Genomic DNA, 22990 nt, shown 5'->3' with positions numbered 1-22990 from the left:
TTTACGAGTTGTCGTTCATATTTAGAACCTCATAATCAGCTTTGTTTTATTGCCGAACAGTGCAATGCCACTCCCACAACTTTTCACGAAAAAGGACGAATTTCGTATTGTGACATCCTCATGGCCGAAACAGTCATCCGAGCATATATGAGGGCGACCTTGTTGAGTTGCACGGAGAAAAACATCCAAGAAAATAACTTGTATTAGCTTTTACCAGTTGGTGGCGCTACTACTACGATGTAAAATAAGTTGGTAGATGTCTTCAGGGCTGAAGTATCCTCAAATGTGTACAACTTCGAGAAGATAGGATCATCTGAGTCATGTTGCCGGAGCTTTTGTTGCCACAGAGTACAATCGGACTTTTCAGCACCTTAATAGCCACGCCTTTTGCCAAAACGTCACAAAATTCGGCAGAGAGTAAGATCATTGTCTTGAGTCTTTTCTGACTAATTTTCAGTCGGATTCGTCAAAAGGGCACCGTGCAGTACGTGAAAATTAAAATAAAAACACATTTTTGATTCCACTTGGCGGCACTGTGTGTATAACAAAATAATAACATTAAGATGTCTTCAGGTCGGGACGTTTTATTTACAGGTGAAGGTTTGGATTTTTAGGAGCATGTGCAGGGGAGTTATTAAGCATTCATTTATTTGTATTAGGTTCATTTTGTCTTCTTATTATTGATATTTCACTGATTCATTAAAAGCAGACAATTATGTTTTAGGTTAATTTTTTACCTGACATGTTTCGGCGAGTCTTTCGCCTTCTTCAGAGTGTCGCATGATGGTGTCTTGAGCTGATGTTCCATGAGGGTGTGACTTACCTGTCAAAAAAATGAAAAAATCAGAGCAGTAAAAGAACAAGCACAACATGAACATTACAAATCAGCAATCACTGACCACTGCAAAAGGGAAAACCACATCATGGACCGGGAGAAGGGCAGGGTCATCCGCACAGAAGAGAACAAACAACAGCGCTGGATCAGAGAGGCCATTGAGATCTGCAAGCGAGGCATAAAAACCATGAACAGAGACAAGGGAGCCTTCATCCTCTCTACCACCTGGACCAGCATCTTGGCGGAGTGAACGGACAGCGGGGGGCGTGACTTGCCTTCATTCTTGTGACAGGTAAGTCACGCCCTCATGGAACATCAACTGATAAAGACGGGTCACAAGACACCATCATGTGACACTCTGAAGAAGGCGAAAGACTTTCGTATTGTGACATGCTCAAGGCCTAAACACTCATCCGAGCAAATATAAGGTAGATTTTGTTAACCTGCCCGGAGAAAAACATCAACGAAAATAATTTGTATTTGTTTTAACCAGTTGGTGGCGCTACCACTGCGATCAAAAATAAGTTGGCAGCCGTCTTCAGGGCCTGAATATCCTCAAATGTGAAAGATTTCCAGAAGATGGATCATCTGAATCATTTTGCAGGAACTTTTGTTGCCACGGAGAATAATCAGACTCTGCGGCACCGTAATAGCCACGCCCTTTGAAGGAAAGTCATAAAAATAGGGATAGAGTAAGATCAATGTCTTGAGTCTTTTCTAGCCAATTTTCAATCGGATTCGTTAAAAGGGCACCGTGCAGTACGTCAAAATGTAAAAATTTATATTGATTGGCGCAAGGTGTATAACTGAATATAAACATATAGATGTCTTCAGGTACCGACTCTTTATGTACATGTGAAGTTTTGGATTTTTAGCAGCACGTGCAGGAGAGTTATTAAGCATTTTGTCCATTGCGGCGAAGGAAATCTTAAGTGAAAACTTTGAAGCCCCGCCCCCGTCATATAGTATTTCGGAAACAAAAAATTTTAGCCCCAGTGTTTGTCCCAGGTCTTAAGATGCTCCAGACAGAACTTTAAGGCAATCAGATGAAGCCTTTAGGATCAGGGTGCAAAAGAATGACCCCTGTAAACATGCAAAAAAGGGCAAAAGTCGGACTTTCAAAAATTCATAACTCACTTCCTGTTCATATTAGACGTTAAAAAATATCAAATTTTTCGCCATGCCCGATGAGACTGCCAAGTTTGGTGAGTTTTTGTGCATGTTTCGGGGGTCAAAAATGCGATCGAACAATCGGAAAAATAATAATAATAATAATTTCTACAAAAACAATAGGGACTTCGCAGCGGTCGCTGCTCAGGCCCTAATAATAATAATAATAATAATAATAATAATAAAAGTAATAATATTTTCTACAAAAACAATAGGGACCTCGCCGCGGTCGCTGCTCGGGCCCCAATAATAATTTCTACACAAAGTCCATTGTGGAGACCCGCCCCCTTTTAAGTAAATTCAAAATGGCCGACTTCCTGTAAAACCTAGCTCATTGCTCCAAGAGACTTTTTTGTAGGTCTTGGTCTTATACATACAGTGAACCCTCGCTACTTCGAGGTTCACCTTTCGCGGGTTCAGTGCTTCGCGGGTCTAAAAAATATTCGGGGGCATTGTAGTTTCGCCGAGCGGCACGACGGGGCGCTGGAGCGGTTAGACGGCCGGCGGGCGCCGAAGAAGAGCGTGGGCGAAGAGGAGAGTGGACGAAGAAGAGCACGTTCCCCCGGACACGATCGGTGGCGACGTTTCGCGCGGTTCGGACCGTACCAGAGCTCCGGCCGGCGTGCGTGGCAGTTAAGCCGTAGAGGAGCACCTTCCCCGGGCACGGGCGGTTCCAAGCGGCCCCTGAGTTTAACCGAATGGAAGCTCCGGAGGAGGAGGGCATGCTCGCGTCACAGTAAGCCGAAGAGGAGCACCTTCCCCGGGCACGGGCGGTTCCAAGCGGCCCCTAAGTTTAACCGAATGGAAGCTCCGGAGGAGTAGGGCATGCTCGCGTCACAGTAAGCCGAAGAGGAGCACCTTCCCCGGGCACGGGCAGTGCCAAGCGGCCCCTAAGTTTAACCGAATGGAAGCTCCGGGGGAGGAGGGCGGGCGTGTGTCACAGTTAAGCCGAATTGGAGCACCTCTTCTGCCCGGGCACGAGCGGAGCGCGAGGCTGTCAGTTATGAATGAATAAATGAATAAATAAATAAAGAATGCCACCTTTCATTTCACAGGGCACACCGGACGGCGTACCAGCAGGTAAAAGCCGGAGTAATTAAATAAATACAAAAAGAATGGTTGGGGAATAAAAAAATAATAAGTTTTAATAATAATTTGTTTTTTTTGTTATAACATGAATTTCACTCTCTGTCTCTCTCTCTCCCCCCGTATATATATATATATATATATATATATATATATATATATTTATATATTTATTATATATATTGTATATTTTTTTTAAGCATTTTTGAAGGTGGCCGCTACTTCGCGGATTTTCAGTTTTCGCGGGTGGTCTCGGTCCCCATTAACCGCGATAACCGAGGGCTCACTGTACTCCATAAAATTTACAAAAAGCGAGGTGAAACACTCAACCAGGGCTGCTTTTTTGAACATTTCTCGAGGGCCATGGTGAGCCATTTCAAAAAAGCTGCACAACTAACTATATAAAATATTGATAAATTTGCTCGGCCTGATGTGTGTGTAAAGTTTCACGAGTTGTTGTTCATATTTAGAACCTCATAATCAGCGTTGTTTTATTGACGAACAGTGCAATGCCACTCCCACAACTTTTCATGAAAAAGGACAAATTTCGTATTATGACATCCTCATGGCCCGAAACAGTCATCCGAGCATATATGAGGGCGACCTTGTTGAGTTGCACGGAGAAAAACATCCAAGAAAATAACTTGTATTAGCTATTAGCAGTTGGTGGCGCTACTACTACGATGAAAAATAAGTTGGTAGATGTCTGCAGGGCTTAAGTATCCTCAAATGTGTGCAACTTCGAGAAGATAGGATCATCTGAGTCATGTTGCTGGAGCTTTTGTTGCCACAGAGTACAATCGGACTTTTCAGCACCGTAATAGCCACGCCTTTTGCCAAAACGTCACAAAATTCGGCAGAGAGTAAGATCATTGTCTAGAGTCTTTTCTGACTAATTTTCAGTCGGATTCGTCAAAAGGGCACCGTGCAGTACGTGAAAATTAAAATAAAAAAAAAATTTTGATTCCACTTGGCGGCACTGTGTGTATAACAAAATAATAACATTAAGATGTCTTCAGGTCGGGACGTTTTATTTACAGGTGAAGGTTTGGATTTTTAGGAGCATGTGCAGGGGAGTTATTAAGCATTCATTTATTTGTATTAGGTTCATTTTGTCTTCTTATTATTGATATTTGACTGATTCATTAAAAGCAGACAATTATGTTTTAGGATAATTTTTTACCTGACATGTTTCGGCGAGTCTTTCGCCTTCTTCAGAGTGTCGCATGATGGTGTCTTGAGCTGATGTTCCATGAGGGTGTGGCTTACCTGTCAAAAAAATGAAAAAAATCAGAGCAGTAAAAGAACAAGCACAACATGAACATTACAAATCAGCAATCACTGACCACTGCAAAAGGGAAAACCACATCATGGACCGGGAGAAGGGCAGGGTCATCCGCACAGAAGAGAACAAACAACAGCGCTGGATCAGAGAGGCCATTGAGATCTGCAAGCGAGGCATAAAAACCATGAACAGAGACAAGGGAGCCTTCATCCTCTCTACCACCTGGACCAGCATCTTGGCGGAGTGAACGGACAGCGGGGGGCGTGACTTGCCTTCATTCTTGTGACAGGTAAGTCACGCCCTCATGGAACATCAGCTGATAAAGACGGGTCACAAGACACCATCATGTGACACTCTGAAGAAGGCGAAAGACTTTTGTATTGTGACATGCTCAAGGCCTAAACACTCATCCGAGCAAATATAAGGTAGATTTTGTTAACCTGCCCGGAGAAAAACATCAACGAAAATAATTTGTATTTGTTTTAACCAGTTGGTGGCGCTACCACTGCGATCAAAAATAAGTTGGCAGCCGTCTTCAGGGCCTGAATATCCTCAAATGTGAAAAATTTCGAGAAGATGGATCATCTGAATCATTTTGCAGGAACTTTTGTTGCCACGGAGAATAATCAGACTCTGCGGCACCGTAATAGCCACGCCCTTCGAAGGAAAGTCACAAAAATAGGGATAGAGTAAGATCAATGTCTTGAGTCTTTTCTAGCCAATTTTCAATCAGATTCGTTAAAAGGGCACCGTGCAGTACGTCAAAATGTAAAAAATGATATTGATTGGCGCAAGGTGTATAACTGAATATAAACATATAGATGTCTTCAGGTACAGACTCTTTATGTACATGTGAAGTTTTGGATTTTTAGCAGCATGTGCAGGAGAGTTATTAAGCATTTTGTCCATTGCGGCGAAGGAACTCTTAAGTGAAAACTTTGAAGCCCCGCCCCTGTCATATAGTATTTCGGAAACAAAAAATTTTAGCCCCAGTGTTTGTCCCAGGTCTTCAGATGCTACAGACAGAATTTTAAGGCAATCAGATGAAGCCTTTAGGATCAGGGTGCAAAAGAATGACCCCTGTAAACGTGCAAAAAAGGGCAAAAGTCGGACTTTCAAAAATTCATAACTCACTTCCTGTTCATATTAGACGTTAAAATATCAAATTTTTCGCCATGCCCGATGAGACTGCCAAGTTTGGTGAGTTTTTGTGCATGTTTCGGGGGTCAAAAATGCGATCGAACAATCGGAAAAATAATAATAATAATAATTTCTACAAAAACAATAGGGACTTCGCAGCGGTCGCTGCTCAGGCCCTAATAATAATAATAATAAAAGTAATAATATTTTCTACAAAAACAATAGGGACCTCGCCGCGGTCGCTGCTCGGGCCCCAATAATAATTTCTACACAAAGTCCATTGTGGTGACCCGCCCCCTTTTAAGTAAATTCAAAATGGCCGACTTCCTGTAAAACCTAGCTCATTGCTCCAAGAGACTTTTTTGTAGGTCTTGGTCTTATACATACAGTGAACCCTCGCTACTTCGCGGTTCACCTTTCGCGGGTTCAGTGCTTCGCGGGTCTAAAAAATATTCGGGGGCATTGTAGTTTCGCCGAGCGGCACGACGGGGCGCTGGAGCGGTTAGACGGCCGGCGTGCGCCGAAGAAGAGCGTGGGCGAAGAGGAGAGTGGACGAAGAAGAGCACGTTCCCCCGGACACGATCGGTGGCGACGTTTTGCGCGGTTCGGACCGTACCAGAGCTCCGGCCAGCGTGCGTGGCAGTTAAGCCGTAGAGGAGCACCTTCCCCGGGCACGGGCGGTGCCAAGCGGCCCCTAAGTTTAACCGAATGGAAGCTCCGGAGGAGGAGGGCATGCTCGCGTCACAGTAAGCCGAAGAGGAGCACCTTCCCCGGGCACGGGCGGTGCCAAGCGGCCCCTAAGTTTAACCGAATGGAATCTCCGGGGGAGGAGGACGGGCGTGTGTCACAGTTAAGCCAAATTGGAGCACCTCTTCTGCCCGGGCACGAGCGGAGCGCGAGGCTGTCAGTTATGAATGAATAAATAAATAAAGAATGCCACCTTTCATTTCACAGGGCACACCGGACGGCGTACCAGCAGGTAAAAGTCGGAGTAATTAAATAAATACAAAAAGAATGGCTGGGGAATAAAAAAATAATACGTTTTAATAATAATTTGGTTTTTTTGTTATAACATGAATTTCACTCTCTCTCTCCCCGTATATATATATATATATATATATATATATATATATATATATATATTTATATATTTATTATATATATTGTATATTTTTTTTAAGCATTTTTGAAGGTGCGCCGCTACTTCGCGGATTTTCAGTTTTCGCGGGTGGTCTCGGTCCCCATTAACCGCGATAACCGAGGGTTCACTGTACTCCATAAAATTTACAAAAAGCGAGGTGAAACACTCAACCAGAGCTGCTTTTTTTTAACATTTCTCGAGGGCCATGGCGAGCCATTTCAAAAAAGCTGCACAACTAACGTATAAAATATTGATAAATTTGCTCGGCCTGATGTGTGTGTAAAGTTTTACGAGTTGTCGTTCATATTTAGAACCTCATAATCAGCTTTGTTTTATTGCCGAACAGTGCAATGCCACTCCCACAACTTTTCACGAAAAATCACGAATTTCGTATTGTGACATCCTCATGGCCGAAACAGTCATCCGAGCATATTGTTGAGTTGCACAGAGAAAAACATCCAAGAAAATAACTTGTATTAGCTTTTACCAGTTGGTGGCGCTACTACTACGATGTAAAATAAGTTGGTAGATGTCTTCAGGGCTGAAGTATCCTCAAATGTGTACAACTTCGAGAAGATAGGATCATCTGAGTCATGTTGCCGGAGCTTTTGTTGCCACAGAGTACAATCGGACTTTTCAGCACCTTAATAGCCACGCCTTTTGCCAAAACGTCACAAAATTCGGCAGAGAGTAAGATCATTGTCTTGAGTCTTTTCTGACTAATTTTCAGTCGGATTCGTCAAAAGGGCACCGTGCAGTACGTGAAAATTAAAATAAAAACACATTTTTTATTCCACTTGGCGGCACTGTGTGTATAACAAAATAATAACATTAAGATGTCTTCAGGTCGGGACGTTTTATTTACAGGTGAAGGTTTGGATTTTTAGGAGCATGTGCAGGGGAGTTATTAAGCATTCATTTATTTGTATTAGGTTCATTTTGTCTTCTTATTATTGATATTTGACTGATTCATTAAAAGCAGACAATTATGTTTTAGGTTAATTTTTTACCTGACATGTTTCGGCGAGTCTTTCGCCTTCTTCAGAGTGTCGCATGATGGTGTCTTGAGACCCGTCTTTATCAGCTGATGTTCCATGAGGGTGTGACTTACCTGTCAAAAAAATGAAAAATCAGAGCAGTAAAAGAACAAGCACAACATGAACATTACAAATCAGCAATCACTGACCACTGCAAAAGGGAAAACCACATCATGGACCGGGAGAAGGGCAGGGTCATCCGCACCGAAGAGAACAAACAACAGCGCTGGATCAGAGAGGCCATTGAGATCTGCAAGCGAGGCATAAAAACCATGAACAGAGACAAGGGAGCCTTCATCCTCTCTACCACCTGGAGCAGCATTTTGGCGGAGTGAACGGACAGCGGGGGGCGTGACTTGCCTTCATTCTTGTGACAGGTAAGTCACGCCCTCATGGAACATCAGCTGATAAAGACGGGCCACAAGACACCATCATGTGACACTCTGAAGAAGGCGAAAGACTTTCGTATTGTGACATCCTCAAGGCCTAAACACTCATCCGAGCAAATGTAAGGTAGATTTTGTTAACCTGCCCGGAGAAAAAAATCAACGAAAATAATTTGTATTTGTTTTAACCAGTTGGTGGCGCTACCACTGCGATCAAAAATAAGTTGGCAGCCGTCTTCAGGGCCTGAATATCCTCAAATGTGAAAAATTTCGAGAAGATGGATCATCTGAATCATTTTGCAGGAACTTTTGTTGCCACGGAGAATAATCAGACTCTGCGGCACCGTAATAGCCACGCCCTTCGAAGGAAAGTCACAAAAATAGGGATAGAGTAAGATTAATGTCTTGAGTCTTTTCTAGCCAATTTTCAATCAGATTCGTTAAAAGGGCACCGTGCAGTACGTCAAAATGTAAAAAATGATATTGATTGGCGCAAGGTGTATAACTGAATATAAACATATAGATGTCTTCAGGTACAGACTCTTTATGTACATGTGAAGTTTGGGATTTTTAGCAGCATGTGCAGGAGAGTTATTAAGCATTTTGTCCATTGCGGCGAAGGAAATCTTAAGTGAAAACTTTGATGCCCCGCCCCCGTCATATAGTATTTCGGAAACAAAAAATTTTAGCCCCAGTGTTTGTGCCAGGTCTTCAGATGCTACAGACAGAATTTTAAGGCAATCAGATGAAGCCTTTAGGAACAGGGTGCAAAAGAATGACCCCTGTAAACATGCAAAAAAGGGCAAAAGTCGGACTTTCAAAATTTCATAACTCACTTCCTGTTCATATTAGACGTTAAAATATCAAATTTTTCGCCATGCCCGATGAGACTGCCAAGTTTGGTGAGTTTTTGTGCATGTTTCGGGGGTCAAAAATGCGATAGAACAATCGGAAAAATAATAATAATAATAATTTCTACAAAAACAATAGGGACTTCGCAGCGGTCGCTGCTCGGGCCCCAATAATAATAATAATAATAATAATAAAAGTAATAATATTTTCTACAAAAACAATAGGGACCTCGCCGCGGTCGCTGCTCGGGCCCCAATAATAATTTCTACACAAAGTCCATTGTGGTGACCCGCCCCCTTTTAAGTAAATTCAAAATGTAAAACCTAGCTCATTGCTCCAAGAGACTTTTTTGTAGGTCTTGGTCTTATACATACAGTGAACCCTCGCTACTTCGCTGTTCACCTTTCGCGGATTCAGTGCTTCGCGGGTCTAAAAAATATTCGGGGGCATTGTAGTTTCGCCGAGCGGCACGACGGGGCGCTGGAGCGGTTAGACGGCCGGCGTGCGCCGAAGAAGAGCGTGGGCGAAGAGGAGAGTGGACGAAGAAAAGCACGTTCCCCCGGACACGATCGGTGGCGACGTTTCGCGCGGTTCGGACCGTACCAGAGCTCCGGCCAGCGTGCGTGGCAGTTAAGCCGTAGAGGAGCACCTTCCCCGGGCACGGGCGGTGCCAAGCGGCCCCTAAGTTTAACCGAATGGAAGCTCCGGAGGAGGAGGGCATGCTCGCGTCACAGTAAGCCGAAGAGGAGCACCTTCCCCGGGCACGGGCGGTTCCAAGCGGCCCCTAAGTTTAACCGAATGGAAGCTCCGGAGGAGGAGGGCATGCTCGCGTCACAGTAAGCCGAAGAGGAGCACCTTCCCCGGGCACGGGCGGTGCCAAGCGGCCCCTAAGTTTAACCGAATGGAAGCTCCGGGGGAGGAGGGCGGGCGTGTGTCACAGTTAAGCCAAATTGGAGCACCTCTTCTGCCCGGGCACGAGCGGAGCGCGAGGCTGTCAGTTATGAATGAATAAATGAATAAATAAATAAAGAATGCCACCTTTCATTTCACAGGGCACACCGGACGGCGTACCAGCAGGTAAAAGTCGGAGTAATTAAATAAATACAAAAAGAATGGCTGGGGAATAAAAAAATAATACGTTTTAATAATAATTAGTTTTTTTTGTTATAACATGAATTTCACTCTCTCTCTTCCCGTATATATATATATATATATATATATATATATATTTATTATATATATTGTATATTTTTTTTAAGCATTTTTGAAGGTGCGCCGCTACTTCGCGGATTTTCAGTTTTCGCGGGTGGTCTCGGTCCCCATTAACCGCGATAACCGAGGGTTCACTGTACTCCATAAAATTTACAAAAAGCGAGGTGAAACACTCAACCAGAGCTGCTTTTTTTTAACATTTCTCGAGGGCCATGGCGAGCCATTTCAAAAAAGCTGCACAACTAACGTATAAAATATTGATAAATTTGCTCGGCCTGATGTGTGTGTAAAGTTTCACGAGTTGTCGTTCATATTTAGAACCTCATAATCAGCGTTGTTTTATTGCCGAACAGTGCAATGCCACTCCCACAACTTTTCACGAAAAAGGACTAATTTCGTATTGTGACATCCTCATGGCCGAAACAGTCATCCGAGCATATATGAGGGCGACCTTGTTGAGTTGCACGGAGAAAAACATCCAAGAAAATAACTTGTATTAGCTTTTACCAGTTGGTGGCGCTACTACTATGATGTAAAATAAGTTGGTAGATGTCTTCAGGGCTGAAGTATCCTCAAATGTGTACAACTTCGAGAAGATAGGATCATCTGAGTCATGTTGCCGGAGCTTTTGTTGCCACAGAGTACAATCGGACTTTTCAGCACCTTAATAGCCACGCCTTTTGCCAAAACGTCACAAAATTCGGCAGAGAGTAAGATCATTGTCTTGAGTCTTTTCTGACTAATTTTCAGTCGGATTCGTCAAAAGGGCACCGTGCAGTACGTGAAAATTAAAATTAAAAAAAATTTTTGATTCCACTTGGCGGCACTGTGTGTATAACAAAATAATAACATTAAGATGTCTTCAGGTCGGGACGTTTTATTTACAGGTGAAGGTTTGGATTTTTAGGAGCATGTGCAGGGGAGTTATTAAGCATTCATTTATTTGTATTAGGTTCATTTTGTCTTCTTATTATTGATATTTGACTGATTCATTAAAAGCAGACAATTATGTTTTAGGTTAATTTTTTACCTGACATGTTTCGGCGAGTCTTTCGCCTTCTTCAGAGTGTCGCATGATGGTGTCTTGAGACCCGTCTTTATCAGCTGATGTTCCATGAGGGTGTGACTTACCTGTCAAAAAAATGAAAAAATCAGAGCAGTAAAAGAACAAGCACAACATGAACATTACAAATCAGCAATCACTGACCACTGCAAAAGGGAAAACCACATCATGGACCGGGAGAAGGGCAGGGTCATCCGCACAGAAGAGAACAAACAACAGCGCTGGATCAGAGAGGCCATTGAGATCTGCAAGCGAGGCATAAAAACCATGAACAGAGACAAGGGAGCCTTCATCCTTTCTACCACCTGGACCAGCATCTTGGCGGAGTGAACGGACAGCGGGGGGCGTGACTTGCCTTCATTCTTGTGACAGGTAAGTCACGCCCTCATGGAACATCAGCTGATAAAGACGGGTCACAAGACAGCATCATGTGACACTCTGAAGAAGGCGAAAGACTTTTGTATTGTGACATGCTCAAGGCCTAAACACTCATCCGAGCAAATATAAGGTAGATTTTGTTCACCTGCCCGGAGAAAAACATCAACGAAAATAATTTGTATTTGTTTTAACCAGTTGGTGGCGCTACCACTGCGATCAAAAATAAGTTGGCAGCCGTCTTCAGGGCCTGAATATCCTCAAATGTGAAAGATTTCCAGAAGATGGATCATCTGAATCATTTTGCAGGAACTTTTGTTGCCACGGAGAATAATCAGACTCTGCGGCACCGTAAAAGCCACGCCCTTTGAAGGAAAGTCATAAAAATAGGGATAGAGTAAGATCAATGTCTTGAGTCTTTTCTAGCCAATTTTCAATCGGATTCGTTAAAAGGGTACCATGCAGTACGTCAAAATGTAAAAAATGATATTGATTGGCGCAAGGTGTATAACTGAATATAAACATATCAATGTCTTCAGGTACAGACTCTTTATGTACATGTGAAGTTTTGGATTTTTAGCAGCATGTGCAGGAGAGTTATTAAGCATTTTGTCCATTGCGGCGAAGGAAATCTTAAGTGAAAACTTTGAAGCCCCGCCCCCGTCATATAGTATTTCGGAAACAAAAAATTTTAGCCCCAGTGTTTGTCCCAGGTCTTCAGATGCTACAGACAGAATTTTAAGGCAATCAGATGAAGCCTTTAGGATCAGGGTGCAAAAGAATGACCCCTGTAAACATGCAAAAAAGGGCAAAAGTCGGACTTTCAAAAATTCATAACTCACTTCCTGTTCATATTAGACGTTAAAATATCAAATTTTTCGCCATGCCCGATGAGACTGCCAAGTTTGGTGAGTTTTTGTGCATGTTTCGGGGGTCAAAAATGCGATCGAGCAATCGGAAAAATAATAATAATAATAATTTCTACAAAAACAATAGGGACTTCGCAGCGGTCGCTGCTCAGGCCCTAATAATAATAATAATAATAATAATAAAAGTAATAATGTTTTCTACAAAAACAATAGGGACCTCGCCGCGGTCGCTGCTCGGGCCCCAATAATAATTTCTACACAAAGTCCATTGTGGTGACCCGCCCCCTTTTAAGTAAATTCAAAATGGCCGACTTCCTGTAAAACCTAGCTCATTGCTCCAAGAGACTTTTTTGTAGGTCTTGGTCTTATACATACAGTGAACCCTCGCTACTTCGCGGTTCACCTTTCGCGGGTTCAGTGCTTCGCGGGTCTAAAAAATATTCGGGGGCATTGTAGTTTCGCCGAGCGGCACGACGGGGCGCTGGAGCGGTTAGACGGCCGGCGTGCGCCGAAGAAGAGCGTGGGCGAAGAGGAGAGTGGACGAAGAAGAGCACGTTCCCCCGGACACGATCGGTGGTGACGTTTCGCGCGGTTCGGACCGTACCAGAGCTCCGGCCGGCGTGCGTGGCAGTTAAGCCGTAGAGGAGCACCTTCCCCGGGCACGGGCGGTTCCAAGCGGCCCCTAAGTTTAACCGAATGGAAGCTCCGGAGGAGGAGGGCATGCTCACGTCACAGTAAGCCGAAGAGGAGCACCTTCCCCGGGCACGGGCGGTGCCAAGCGGCCCCTAAGTTTAACCGAATGGAAGCTCCGGGGGAGGAGGGCGGGCGTGTGTCACAGTTAAGCCAAATTGGAGCACCTCTTCTGCCCGGGCACGAGCGGAGCGCGAGGCTGTCAGTTATGAATGAATAAATAAATAAATAAATAAAGAATGCCACCTTTCATTTCACAGGGCACACCGGACGGCGTACCAGCAGGTAAAAGTCGGAGTAATTAAATAAATACTAAAAGAATGGCTGGGGAATAAAAAAATAATACGTTTTAATAATAATTTGTTTTTTTTGTTATAACATGAATTTCACTCTCTCTCTCCCAGTATATATATATATATATATATTTATATATATATATATATATATATATATTTATTATATATATTGTATATTTTTTTTAAGCATTTTTGAAGGTGCGCCGCTACTTCGCGGATTTTCAGTTTTCGCGGGTGGTCTCGGTCCCCATTAACCGCGATAACCGAGGGTTCACTGTACTCCATAAAATTTACAAAAAGCGAGGTGAAACACTCAACCAGAGCTGCTTTTTTTAACATTTCTCGAGGGCCATGGCGAGCCATTTCAAAAAAGCTGCACAACTAACGTATAAAATATTGATAAATTTGCTCGGCCTGATGTGTGTGTAAAGTTTTACGAGTTGTCGTTCATATTTAGAACCTCATAATCAGCTTTGTTTTATTGCCGAACAGTGCAATGCCACTCCCACAACTTTTCACGAAAAAGGACGAATTTCGTATTGTGACATCCTCATGGCCGAAACAGTCATCCGAGCATATATGAGGGCGACCTTGTTGAGTTGCACGGAGAAAAACATCCAAGAAAATAACTTGTATTAGCTTTTACCAGTTGGTGGCGCTACTACTACGATGTAAAATAAGTTGGTAGATGTCTTCAGGGCTGAAGTATCCTCAAATGTGTACAACTTCGAGAAGATAGGATCATCTGAGTCATGTTGCCGGAGCTTTTGTTGTCACAGAGTACAATCGGACTTTTCAGCACCTTAATAGCCACGCCTTTTGCCAAAACGTCACAAAATTCGGCAGAGAGTAAGATCATTGTCTTGAGTCTTTTCTGACTAATTTTCAGTCGGATTCGTCAAAAGGGCACCGTGCAGTACGTGAAAATTAAAATAAAAACAAATTTTTGATTCCACTTGGCGGCACTGTGTGTATAACAAAATAATAACATTACGATGTCTTCAGGTCGGGACGTTTTATTTACAGGTGAAGGTTTGGATTTTTAGGAGCATGTGCAGGGGAGTTATTAAGCATTCATTTATTTGTATTAGGTTCATTTTGTCTTCTTATTATTGATATTTGACTGATTCATTAAAAGCAGACAATTATGTTTTAGGTTAATTTTTTACCTGACATGTTTCGGCGAGTCTTTCGCCTTCTTCAGAGTGTCGCATGATGGTGTCTTGAGCTGATGTTCCATGAGGGTGTGACTTACCTGTCAAAAAAATGAAAAAAATCAGAGCAGTAAAAGAACAAGCACAACATGAACATTACAAATCAGCAATCACTGACCACTGCAAAAGGGAAAACCACATCATGGACCGGGAGAAGGGCAGGGTCATCCGCACAGAAGAGAACAAACAACAGCGCTGGATCAGAGAGGCCATTGAGATCTGCAAGCGAGGCATAAAAACCATGAACAGAGACAAGGGAGCCTTCATCCTCTCTACCACCTGGACCAGCATCTTGGCGGAGTGAACGGACAGCGGGGGGCGTGACTTGCCTTCATTCTTGTGACAGGTAAGTCACGCCCTCATGGAACATCAGCTGATAAAGACGGGTCACAAGACAGCATCATGTGACACTCTGAAGAAGGCGAAAGACTTTCGTATTGTGACATGCTCAAGGCCTAAACACTCATCCGAGCAAATATAAGGTAGATTTTGTTCACCTGCCCGGAGAAAAACATCAACGAAAATAATTTGTATTTGTTTTAACCAGTTGGTGGCGCTACCACTGCGATCAAAAATAAGTTGGCAGCCGTCTTCAGGGCCTGAATATCCTCAAATGTGAAAAATTTCGAGAAGATGGATCATCTGAATCATTTTGCAGGAACTTTTGTTGCCACGGAGAATAATCAGACTCTGCGGCACCGTAATAGCCACGCCCTTCGAAGGAAAGTCACAAAAATAGGGATAGAGTAAGATCAATGTCTTGAGTCTTTTCTAGCCAATTTTCAATCAGATTCGTTAAAAGGGCACCGTGCAGTACGTCAAAATGTAAAAAATTATATTGATTGGCGCAAGGTGTATAACTGAATATAAACATATAGATGTCTTCAGGTACAGACTTTTTATGTACATGTGAAGTTTTGGATTTTTAGCAGCATGTGCAGGAGAGTTATTAAGCATTTTGTCCATTGCGGCGAAGGAAATCTTAAGTGAAAACTTTGAAGCCCCGCCCCCGTCATATAGTATTTCGGAAACAAAAAATTTTAGCCCCAGTGTTTGTCCCAGGTCTTCAGATGCTACAGACAGAATTTTAAGGCAATCAGATGAAGCCTTTAGGATCAGGGTGCAAAAGAATGACCCCTGTAAACATGCAAAAAAGGGCAAAAGTCGGACTTTCAAAAATTCATAACTCACTTCCTGTTCATATTAGACGTTAAAATATCAAATTTTTCGCCATGCCCGATGAGACTGCCAAGTTTGGTGAGTTTTTGTGCATGTTTCGGGGGTCAAAAATGCGATCGAACAATCGGAAAAATAATAATAATAATAATTTCTACAAAAACAATAGGGACTTCGCAGCGGTCGCTGCTCAGACCCTAATAATAATAATAATAATATTAATAATAATAAAAGTAATAATATTTTCTACAAAAACAATAGGGACCTCGCAGCCGTCGCAGTTCGGGCCCTAATAACAATTTCTAGAAAAACAATAGGGACCTCGCAGCGGTCACTGCTCGGGCCCTAATAATAATAATAATAAAAATAATAATAATTTCCACAAAAACAATGGGGACCTCGTAGCGGTCGCTGCTCAGGCCCTAATAATAATTTCTACAAAAACAATAGGGACCTCGCCGCCGTCGCTGCTCGGGCCCCAATAATAATTTCTACACAAAGTCCATTGTGGTGACCCGCCCCCTTTTAAGTAAATTCAAAATGGCCGACTTCCTGTAAAACCTAGCTCATTGCTCCAAGAGACTTTTTTGTAGGTCTTGGTCTTATACATACAGTGAACCCTCGCTACTTCGCGGTTCACCTTTCGCGGGTTCAGTGCTTCGCGGGTCTAAAAAATATTCGGGGGCATTGTAGTTTCGCCGAGCGGCACGACGGGGCGCTGGAGCGGTTAGACGGCCGGCGTGCGCCGAAGAAGAGCGTGGGCGAAGAGGAGAGTGGACGAAGAAGAGCACGTTCTCCCGGACACGATCGGTGGCGACGTTTCGCGCGGTTCGGACCGTACCAGAGCTCCGGCCGGCGTGCGTGGCAGTTAAGCCGTAGAGGAGCACCTTCCCCGGGCACGGGCGGTGCCAAGCAGCCCCTAAGTTTAACCGAATGGAAGCTCCGGAGGAGGAGGGCATGCTCGCGTCACAGTAAGCCGAAGAGGAGCACCTTCCCCGGGCACGGGCGGTTCCAAGCGGCCCCTAAGTTTAACCGAATGGAAGCTCCGGAGGAGGAGGGCATGCTCGCGTCACAGTAAGCCGAAGAGGAGCACCTTCCCCGGGCACGGGCGGTTCCAAGCGGCCCCTAAGTTTAACTGAATGGAAGCTCCGGAGGAGGAGGGCATGCTCGCGTCACAGTAAGCCGAAGAGGAGCACCTTCCCCGGGCACGGGCGGTGCCAAGCGGCCCCTAAGTTTAACCGAATGGAAGTTCCGGGGGAGGAGGGCGGGCGTGTGTCACAGTTAAGCCGAATTGGAGCACCTCTTCCGCCCGGGCACGAGCGGAGCGCGAGGCTGTCAGTTATGAATGAATAAATGAATAAATAAATAAAGAATGCCACCTTTCATTTCACAGGGCACACCGGACGGCGTACCAGCAGGTAAAAGTCGGAGTAATTAAATAAATACAAAAAGAATGGCTGGGGAATAAAAAAATAATACGTTTTAATAATAATTTGGTTTTTTTGTTATAAAATGAATTTCACTCTCTCTCTCCCCGTATATATATATATATATATATATATATATATATATATTTATTATATATATTGTATATTTTTTTTAAGCATTTTTGAAGGTGCGCCGCTACTTCGCGGATTTTCAGTTTTCGCGGGTGGTCTCGGTCCCCATTAACCGCGATAACCGAGGGTTCACTGTACTCCATAAAATTTACAAAAAGCGAGGTGAAACACTCAATCAGGGCTGCTTTTTTGAACATTTCTCGAGGGCCATGGCGAGCCATTTCAAAAAAGCTGCACAACTAACGTATAAAATATTGATAAATTTGCTCGGCCTGATGTGTGTGTAAAGTTTCACGAGTTGTCGTTCATATTTAGAACCTCATAATCAGCGTTGTTTTATTGCCGAACAGTGCAATGCCACTCCCACAACTTTTCACGAAAAAGGACTAATTTCGTATTGTGACATCCTCATGGCCGAAACAGTCATCCGAGCATATATGAGGGCGACCTTGTTGAGTTGCACGGAGAAAAACATCCAAGAAAACAACTTGTATTAGCTTTTACCAGTTGGTGGCGCTACTACTACGATGAAAAATAAGTCGGTAGATGTCTTCAGGGCTGAAGTATCCTCAAATGTGTACAACTTCGAGAAGATAGGATCATCTGAGTCATGTTGCCGGAGCTTTTGTTGCCACAGAGTACAATCGGACTTTTCAGCACCGTAATAGCCACGCCTTTTGCCAAAACTTCACAAAATTCGGCAGAGAGTAAGATCATTGTCTTGAGTCTTTTCTGACTAATTTTCAGTCGGATTCGTCAAAAGGGCACCGTGCAGTACGTGAAAATTAAAATAAAAACAAATTTTTGATTCCACTTGGCGGCGCTGTGTGTATAACAAAATAATAACATTAAGATGTCTTCAGGTCGGGACGTTTTATTTACAGGTGAAGGTTTGGATTTTTAGGAGCATGTGCAGGGGAGTTATTAAGCATTCATTTATTTGTATTAGGTTCATTTTGTCTTCTTATTATTGATATTTGACTGATTCATTAAAAGCAGACAATTATGTTTTAGGTTAATTTTTTACCTGACATGTTTCGGCGAGTCTTTTGCCTTCTTCAGAGTGTCGCATGATGGTGTCTTGAGACCCGTCTTTATCAGCTGATGTTCCATGAGGGTGTGACTTACCTGTCAAAAAAATGAAAAAATCAGAGCAGTAAAAGAACAAGCACAACATGAACATTACAAATCAGCAATCACTGACCACTGCAAAAGGGAAAACCACATCATGGACCGGGAGAAGGGCAGGGTCATCCGCACCGAAGAGAACAAACAACAGCGCTGGATCAGAGAGGCCATTGAGATCTGCAAGCGAGGCATAAAAACCATGAACAGAGACAAGGGAGACTTCATCCTCTCTACCACCTGGAGCAGCATTTTGGCGGAGTGAACGGACAGCGGGGGGCGTGACTTGACTTCATTCTTGTGACAGGTAAGTCACGCCCTCATGGAACATCAGCTGATAAAGACGGGCCACAAGACACCATCATGTGACACTCTGAAGAAGGCGAAAGACTTTCGTATTGTGACATCCTCAAGGCCTAAACACTCATCCGAGCAAATGTAAGGTAGATTTTGTTAACCTGCCCGGAGAAAAAAATCAACGAAAATAATTTGTATTTGTTTTAACCAGTTGGTGGCGCTACCACTGCGATCAAAAATAAGTTGGCAGCCGTCTTCAGGGCCTGAATATCCTCAAATGTGAAAAATTTCGAGAAGATGGATCATCTGAATCATTTTGCAGGAACTTTTGTTGCCACGGAGAATAATCAGACTCTGCAGCACCGTAATAGCCACGCCCTTCGAAGGAAAGTCACAAAAATAGGGATAGAGTAAGATCAATGTCTTGAGTCTTTTCTAGCCAATTTTCAATCAGATTCGTTAAAAGGGCACCGTGCAGTACGTCAAAATGTAAAAAATGATATTGATTGGCGCAAGGTGTATAACTGAATATAAACATATAGATGTCTTCAGGTACAGACTCTTTATGTACATGTGAAGTTTTGGATTTTTAGCAGCATGTGCAGGAGAGTTATTAAGCATTTTGTCCATTGCGGCGAAGGAAATCTTAAGTGAAAACTTTGATGCCCCGCCCCCGTCATATAGTATTTCGGAAACAAAAAATTTTAGCCCCAGTGTTTGTCCCAGGTCTTCAGATGCTACAGACAGAATTTTAAGGCAATCAGATGAAGCCTTTAGGATCAGGGTGCAAAAGAATGACCCCTGTAAACATGCAAAAAAGGGCAAAAGTCGGACTTTCAAAAATTCATAACTCACTTCTTGTTCATATTAGACGTTAAAATATCAAATTTTTCGCCATGCCCGATGAGACTGCCAAGTTTGGTGAGTTTTTGTGCATGTTTCGGGGGTCAAAAATGCGATCGAACAATCGGAAAAATAATAATAATAATAATTTCTACAAAAACAATAGGGACTTCAGCGGTCGCTGCTCAGGCCCTAATAATAATAATAATAATAATAATAAAAGTAATAATATTTTCTACAAAAACAATAGGGACCTCGCCGCGGTCGCTGCTCGGGCCCCAATAATAATTTCTACACAAAGTCCATTGTGGTGACCCGCCCCCTTTTAAGTAAATTCAAAATGGCCGACTTCCTGTAAAACCTAGCTCATTGCTCCAAGAGACTTTTTTGTAGGTCTTGGTCTTATACATACAGTGAACCCTCGCTACTTCGCGGTTCACCTTTCGCGGGTTCAGTGCTTCGCGGGTCTAAAAAATATTCGGGGGCATTGTAGTTTCGCCGAGCGGCACGACGGGGCGCTGGAGCGGTTAGACGGCCGGCGTGCGCCGAAGAAGAGCGTGGGCGAAGAGGAGAGTGGACGAAGAAGAGCACGTTCCCCCGGACACGATCGGTGGCGACGTTTCGCGCGGTTCGGACCGTACCAGAGCTCCGGCCAGCGTGCGTGGCAGTTAAGCCGTAGAGGAGCACCTTCCCCGGGCACGGGCGGTGCCAAGCGGCCCCTAAGTTTAACCGAATGGAAGCTCCGGAGGAGGAGGGCATGCTCGCGTCACAGTAAGCCGAAGAGGAGCACCTTCCCCGGGCACGGGCGGTTCCAAGCGGCCCCTAAGTTTAACCGAATGGAAGCTCCGGAGGAGGAGGGCATGCTCGCGTCACAGTAAGCCGAAGAGGAGCACCTTCCCCGGGCACGGGCGGTTCCAAGCGGCCCCTAAGTTTAACCGAATGGAAGCTCCGGAGGAGGAGGGCATGCTCGCGTCACAGTAAGCCGAAGAGGAGCACCTTCCCCGGGCACGGGCGGTGCCAAGCGGCCCCTAAGTTTAACCGAATGGAAGCTCCGGGGGAGGAGGACGGGCGTGTGTCACAGTTAAGCCAAATTGGAGCACCTCTTCTGCCCGGGCACGAGCGGAGCGCGAGGCTGTCAGTTATGAATGAATAAATAAATAAAGAATGCCACCTTTCATTTCACAGGGCACACCGGACGGCGTACCAGCAGGTAAAAGTCGGAGTAATTAAATAAATACAAAAAGAATGGCTGGGGAATAAAAAAATAATACGTTTTAATAATAATTTGGTTTTTTTGTTATAACATGAATTTCACTCTCTCTCTCCCCGTATATATATATATATATATATATATATATATATATATATATATATATATATATATATTTATATATTTATTATATATATTGTATATTTTTTTTAAGCATTTTTGAAGGTGCGCCGCTACTTCGCGGATTTTCAGTTTTCGCGGGTGGTCTCGGTCCCCATTAACCGCGATAACCGAGGGTTCACTGTACTCCATAAAATTTACAAAAAGCGAGGTGAAACACTCAACCAGAGCTGCTTTTTTTTAACATTTCTCGAGGGCCATGGCGAGCCATTTCAAAAAAGCTGCACAACTAACTTATAAAATATTGATAAATTTGCTCGGCCTGATGTGTGTGTAAAGTTTTACGAGTTGTCGTTCATATTTAGAACCTCATAATCAGCTTTGTTTTATTGCCGAACAGTGCAATGCCACTCCCACAACTTTTCACGAAAAATCACGAATTTCGTATTGTGACATCCTCATGGCCGAAACAGTCATCCGAGCATATATGAGGGCGACCTTGTTGAGTTGCACGGAGAAAAACATCCAAGAAAATAACTTGTATTAGCTTTTACCAGTTGGTGGCGCTACTACTACGATGTAAAATAAGTTGGTAGATGTCTTCAGGGCTGAAGTATCCTCAAATGTGTACAACTTCGAGAAGATAGGATCATCTGAGTCATGTTGCCGGAGCTTTTGTTGCCACAAAGTACAATCGGACTTTTCAGCACCTTAATAGCCACGCCTTTTGCCAAAACGTCACAAAATTCGGCAGAGAGTAAGATCATTGTCTTGAGTCTTTTCTGACTAATTTTCAGTCGGATTCGTCAAAAGGGCACCGTGCAGTACGTGAAAATTAAAATAAAAACACATTTTTGATTCCACTTGGCGGCACTGTGTGTATAACAAAATAATAACATTAAGATGTCTTCAGGTCGGGACGTTTTATTTACAGGTGAAGGTTTGGATTTTTAGGAGCATGTGCAGGGGAGTTATTAAGCATTCATTTATTTGTATTAGGTTCATTTTGTCTTCTTATTATTGATATTTGACTGATTCATTAAAAGCAGACAATTATGTTTTAGGTTAATTTTTTACCTGACATGTTTCGGCGAGTCTTTCGCCTTCTTCAGAGTGCCGCATGATGGTGTCTTGAGACCCGTCTTTATCAGCTGATGTTCCATGAGGGTGTGACTTACCTGTCAAAAAAATGAAAAATCAGAGCAGTAAAAGAACAAGCACAACATGAACATTACAAATCAGCAATCACTGACCACTGCAAAAGGGAAAACCACATCATGGACCGGGAGAAGGGCAGGGTCATCCGCACAGAAGAGAACAAACTACAGCGCTGGATCAGAGAGGCCATTGAGATCTGCAAGCGAGGCATAAAAACCATGAACAGAGACAAGGGAGCCTTCATCCTCTCTACCACCTGGAGCAGCGTCTTGGCGGAGTGAATGGACAGCGGGGGGCGTGACTTGCCTTCATTCTTGTGACAGGTAAGGCACGCCTTCATGGAACATCAGCTGATAAAGACAGGTCACAAGACACCATCACAGGGTTCGAAGTTAACTTTAAAAACTGCTTGCCCATAGGGCAAGTGCCACTAAAATTTGCCTTGCCCGAGTGGCCAAATTACTTGCCCAACTTGGGCAAGTGACAATTTTTTTTCTCTTGCCCTGAGTGACTTTTTGTATGACAAAGTGTCTAATTACAAATTGCATGAATTTTTTGTTCGGACAGTTCCCGCCTAGAAAGAATTAAAAATACGTTACAATCATAAGGGTTGCTTATAGAAAAATGTATCATGTATTAACACATTAATTAGGTGTCTGCTGACCCAGGATTATGTTATTGTTATGTTATGTTATATATGAAAGAGAATGTGGAACGACACTGAACGATGGAAGGTGGAAGGATGTGGAAAGATTGTGAATGACATTGAATGATTTGGAATGACACTGAAAGATTTTGAATAATACTGAATGACACTGAATGAAGTAAAACTTTCTGGGAACGGGCCAATT

The 22990-nt window shown here is 43.4% G+C and overlaps 1 protein-coding gene across 2 annotated transcripts in view; it reads right to left on the bottom strand.

The window, feature by feature from the left end:
* The window catches only part of LOC148315560 (uncharacterized), a 52807-nt gene extending 30664 nt beyond the window's left edge, over nt 1–22143 (bottom strand). Inside the window, exons 1-9 of one of the 2 annotated variants that reach the window (XM_088287475.1) lie at nt 22059–22143; nt 18591–18691; nt 18414–18514; nt 14770–14870; nt 14607–14692; nt 11352–11452; nt 4438–4538; nt 900–1000; nt 738–823 (exon numbers count right to left, since the gene is read on the bottom strand). Coding sequence is in view for 1 of the 2 variants with exons in the window: in XM_088287476.1 (XP_088143602.1) it covers nt 7668–7712 (45 nt within the window). In the remaining variant the exon portion in view is untranslated. Of the gene's footprint in view, nt 1–737; nt 824–899; nt 1001–4437; nt 4539–7667; nt 7761–11351; nt 11453–14606; nt 14693–14769; nt 14871–18413; nt 18515–18590; nt 18692–22058 lie in introns of those variants that run through there. The other variant, XM_088287476.1, reaches the window with a different exon arrangement.
* Between the last annotated feature and the right edge of the window lie 847 nt (nt 22144–22990).

The sequence above is a fragment of the Idiotropiscis lumnitzeri genome, unplaced genomic scaffold (assembly GCF_059441095.1).
Source record: "Idiotropiscis lumnitzeri isolate Australia: NSW breed Sydney's pygmy pipehorse unplaced genomic scaffold, RoL_Ilum_1.0 HiC_scaffold_99, whole genome shotgun sequence".
Lineage (NCBI taxonomy): Eukaryota > Metazoa > Chordata > Actinopteri > Syngnathiformes > Syngnathidae > Idiotropiscis > Idiotropiscis lumnitzeri.
This window is presented reverse-complemented; position numbering and strand designations above follow the sequence as displayed.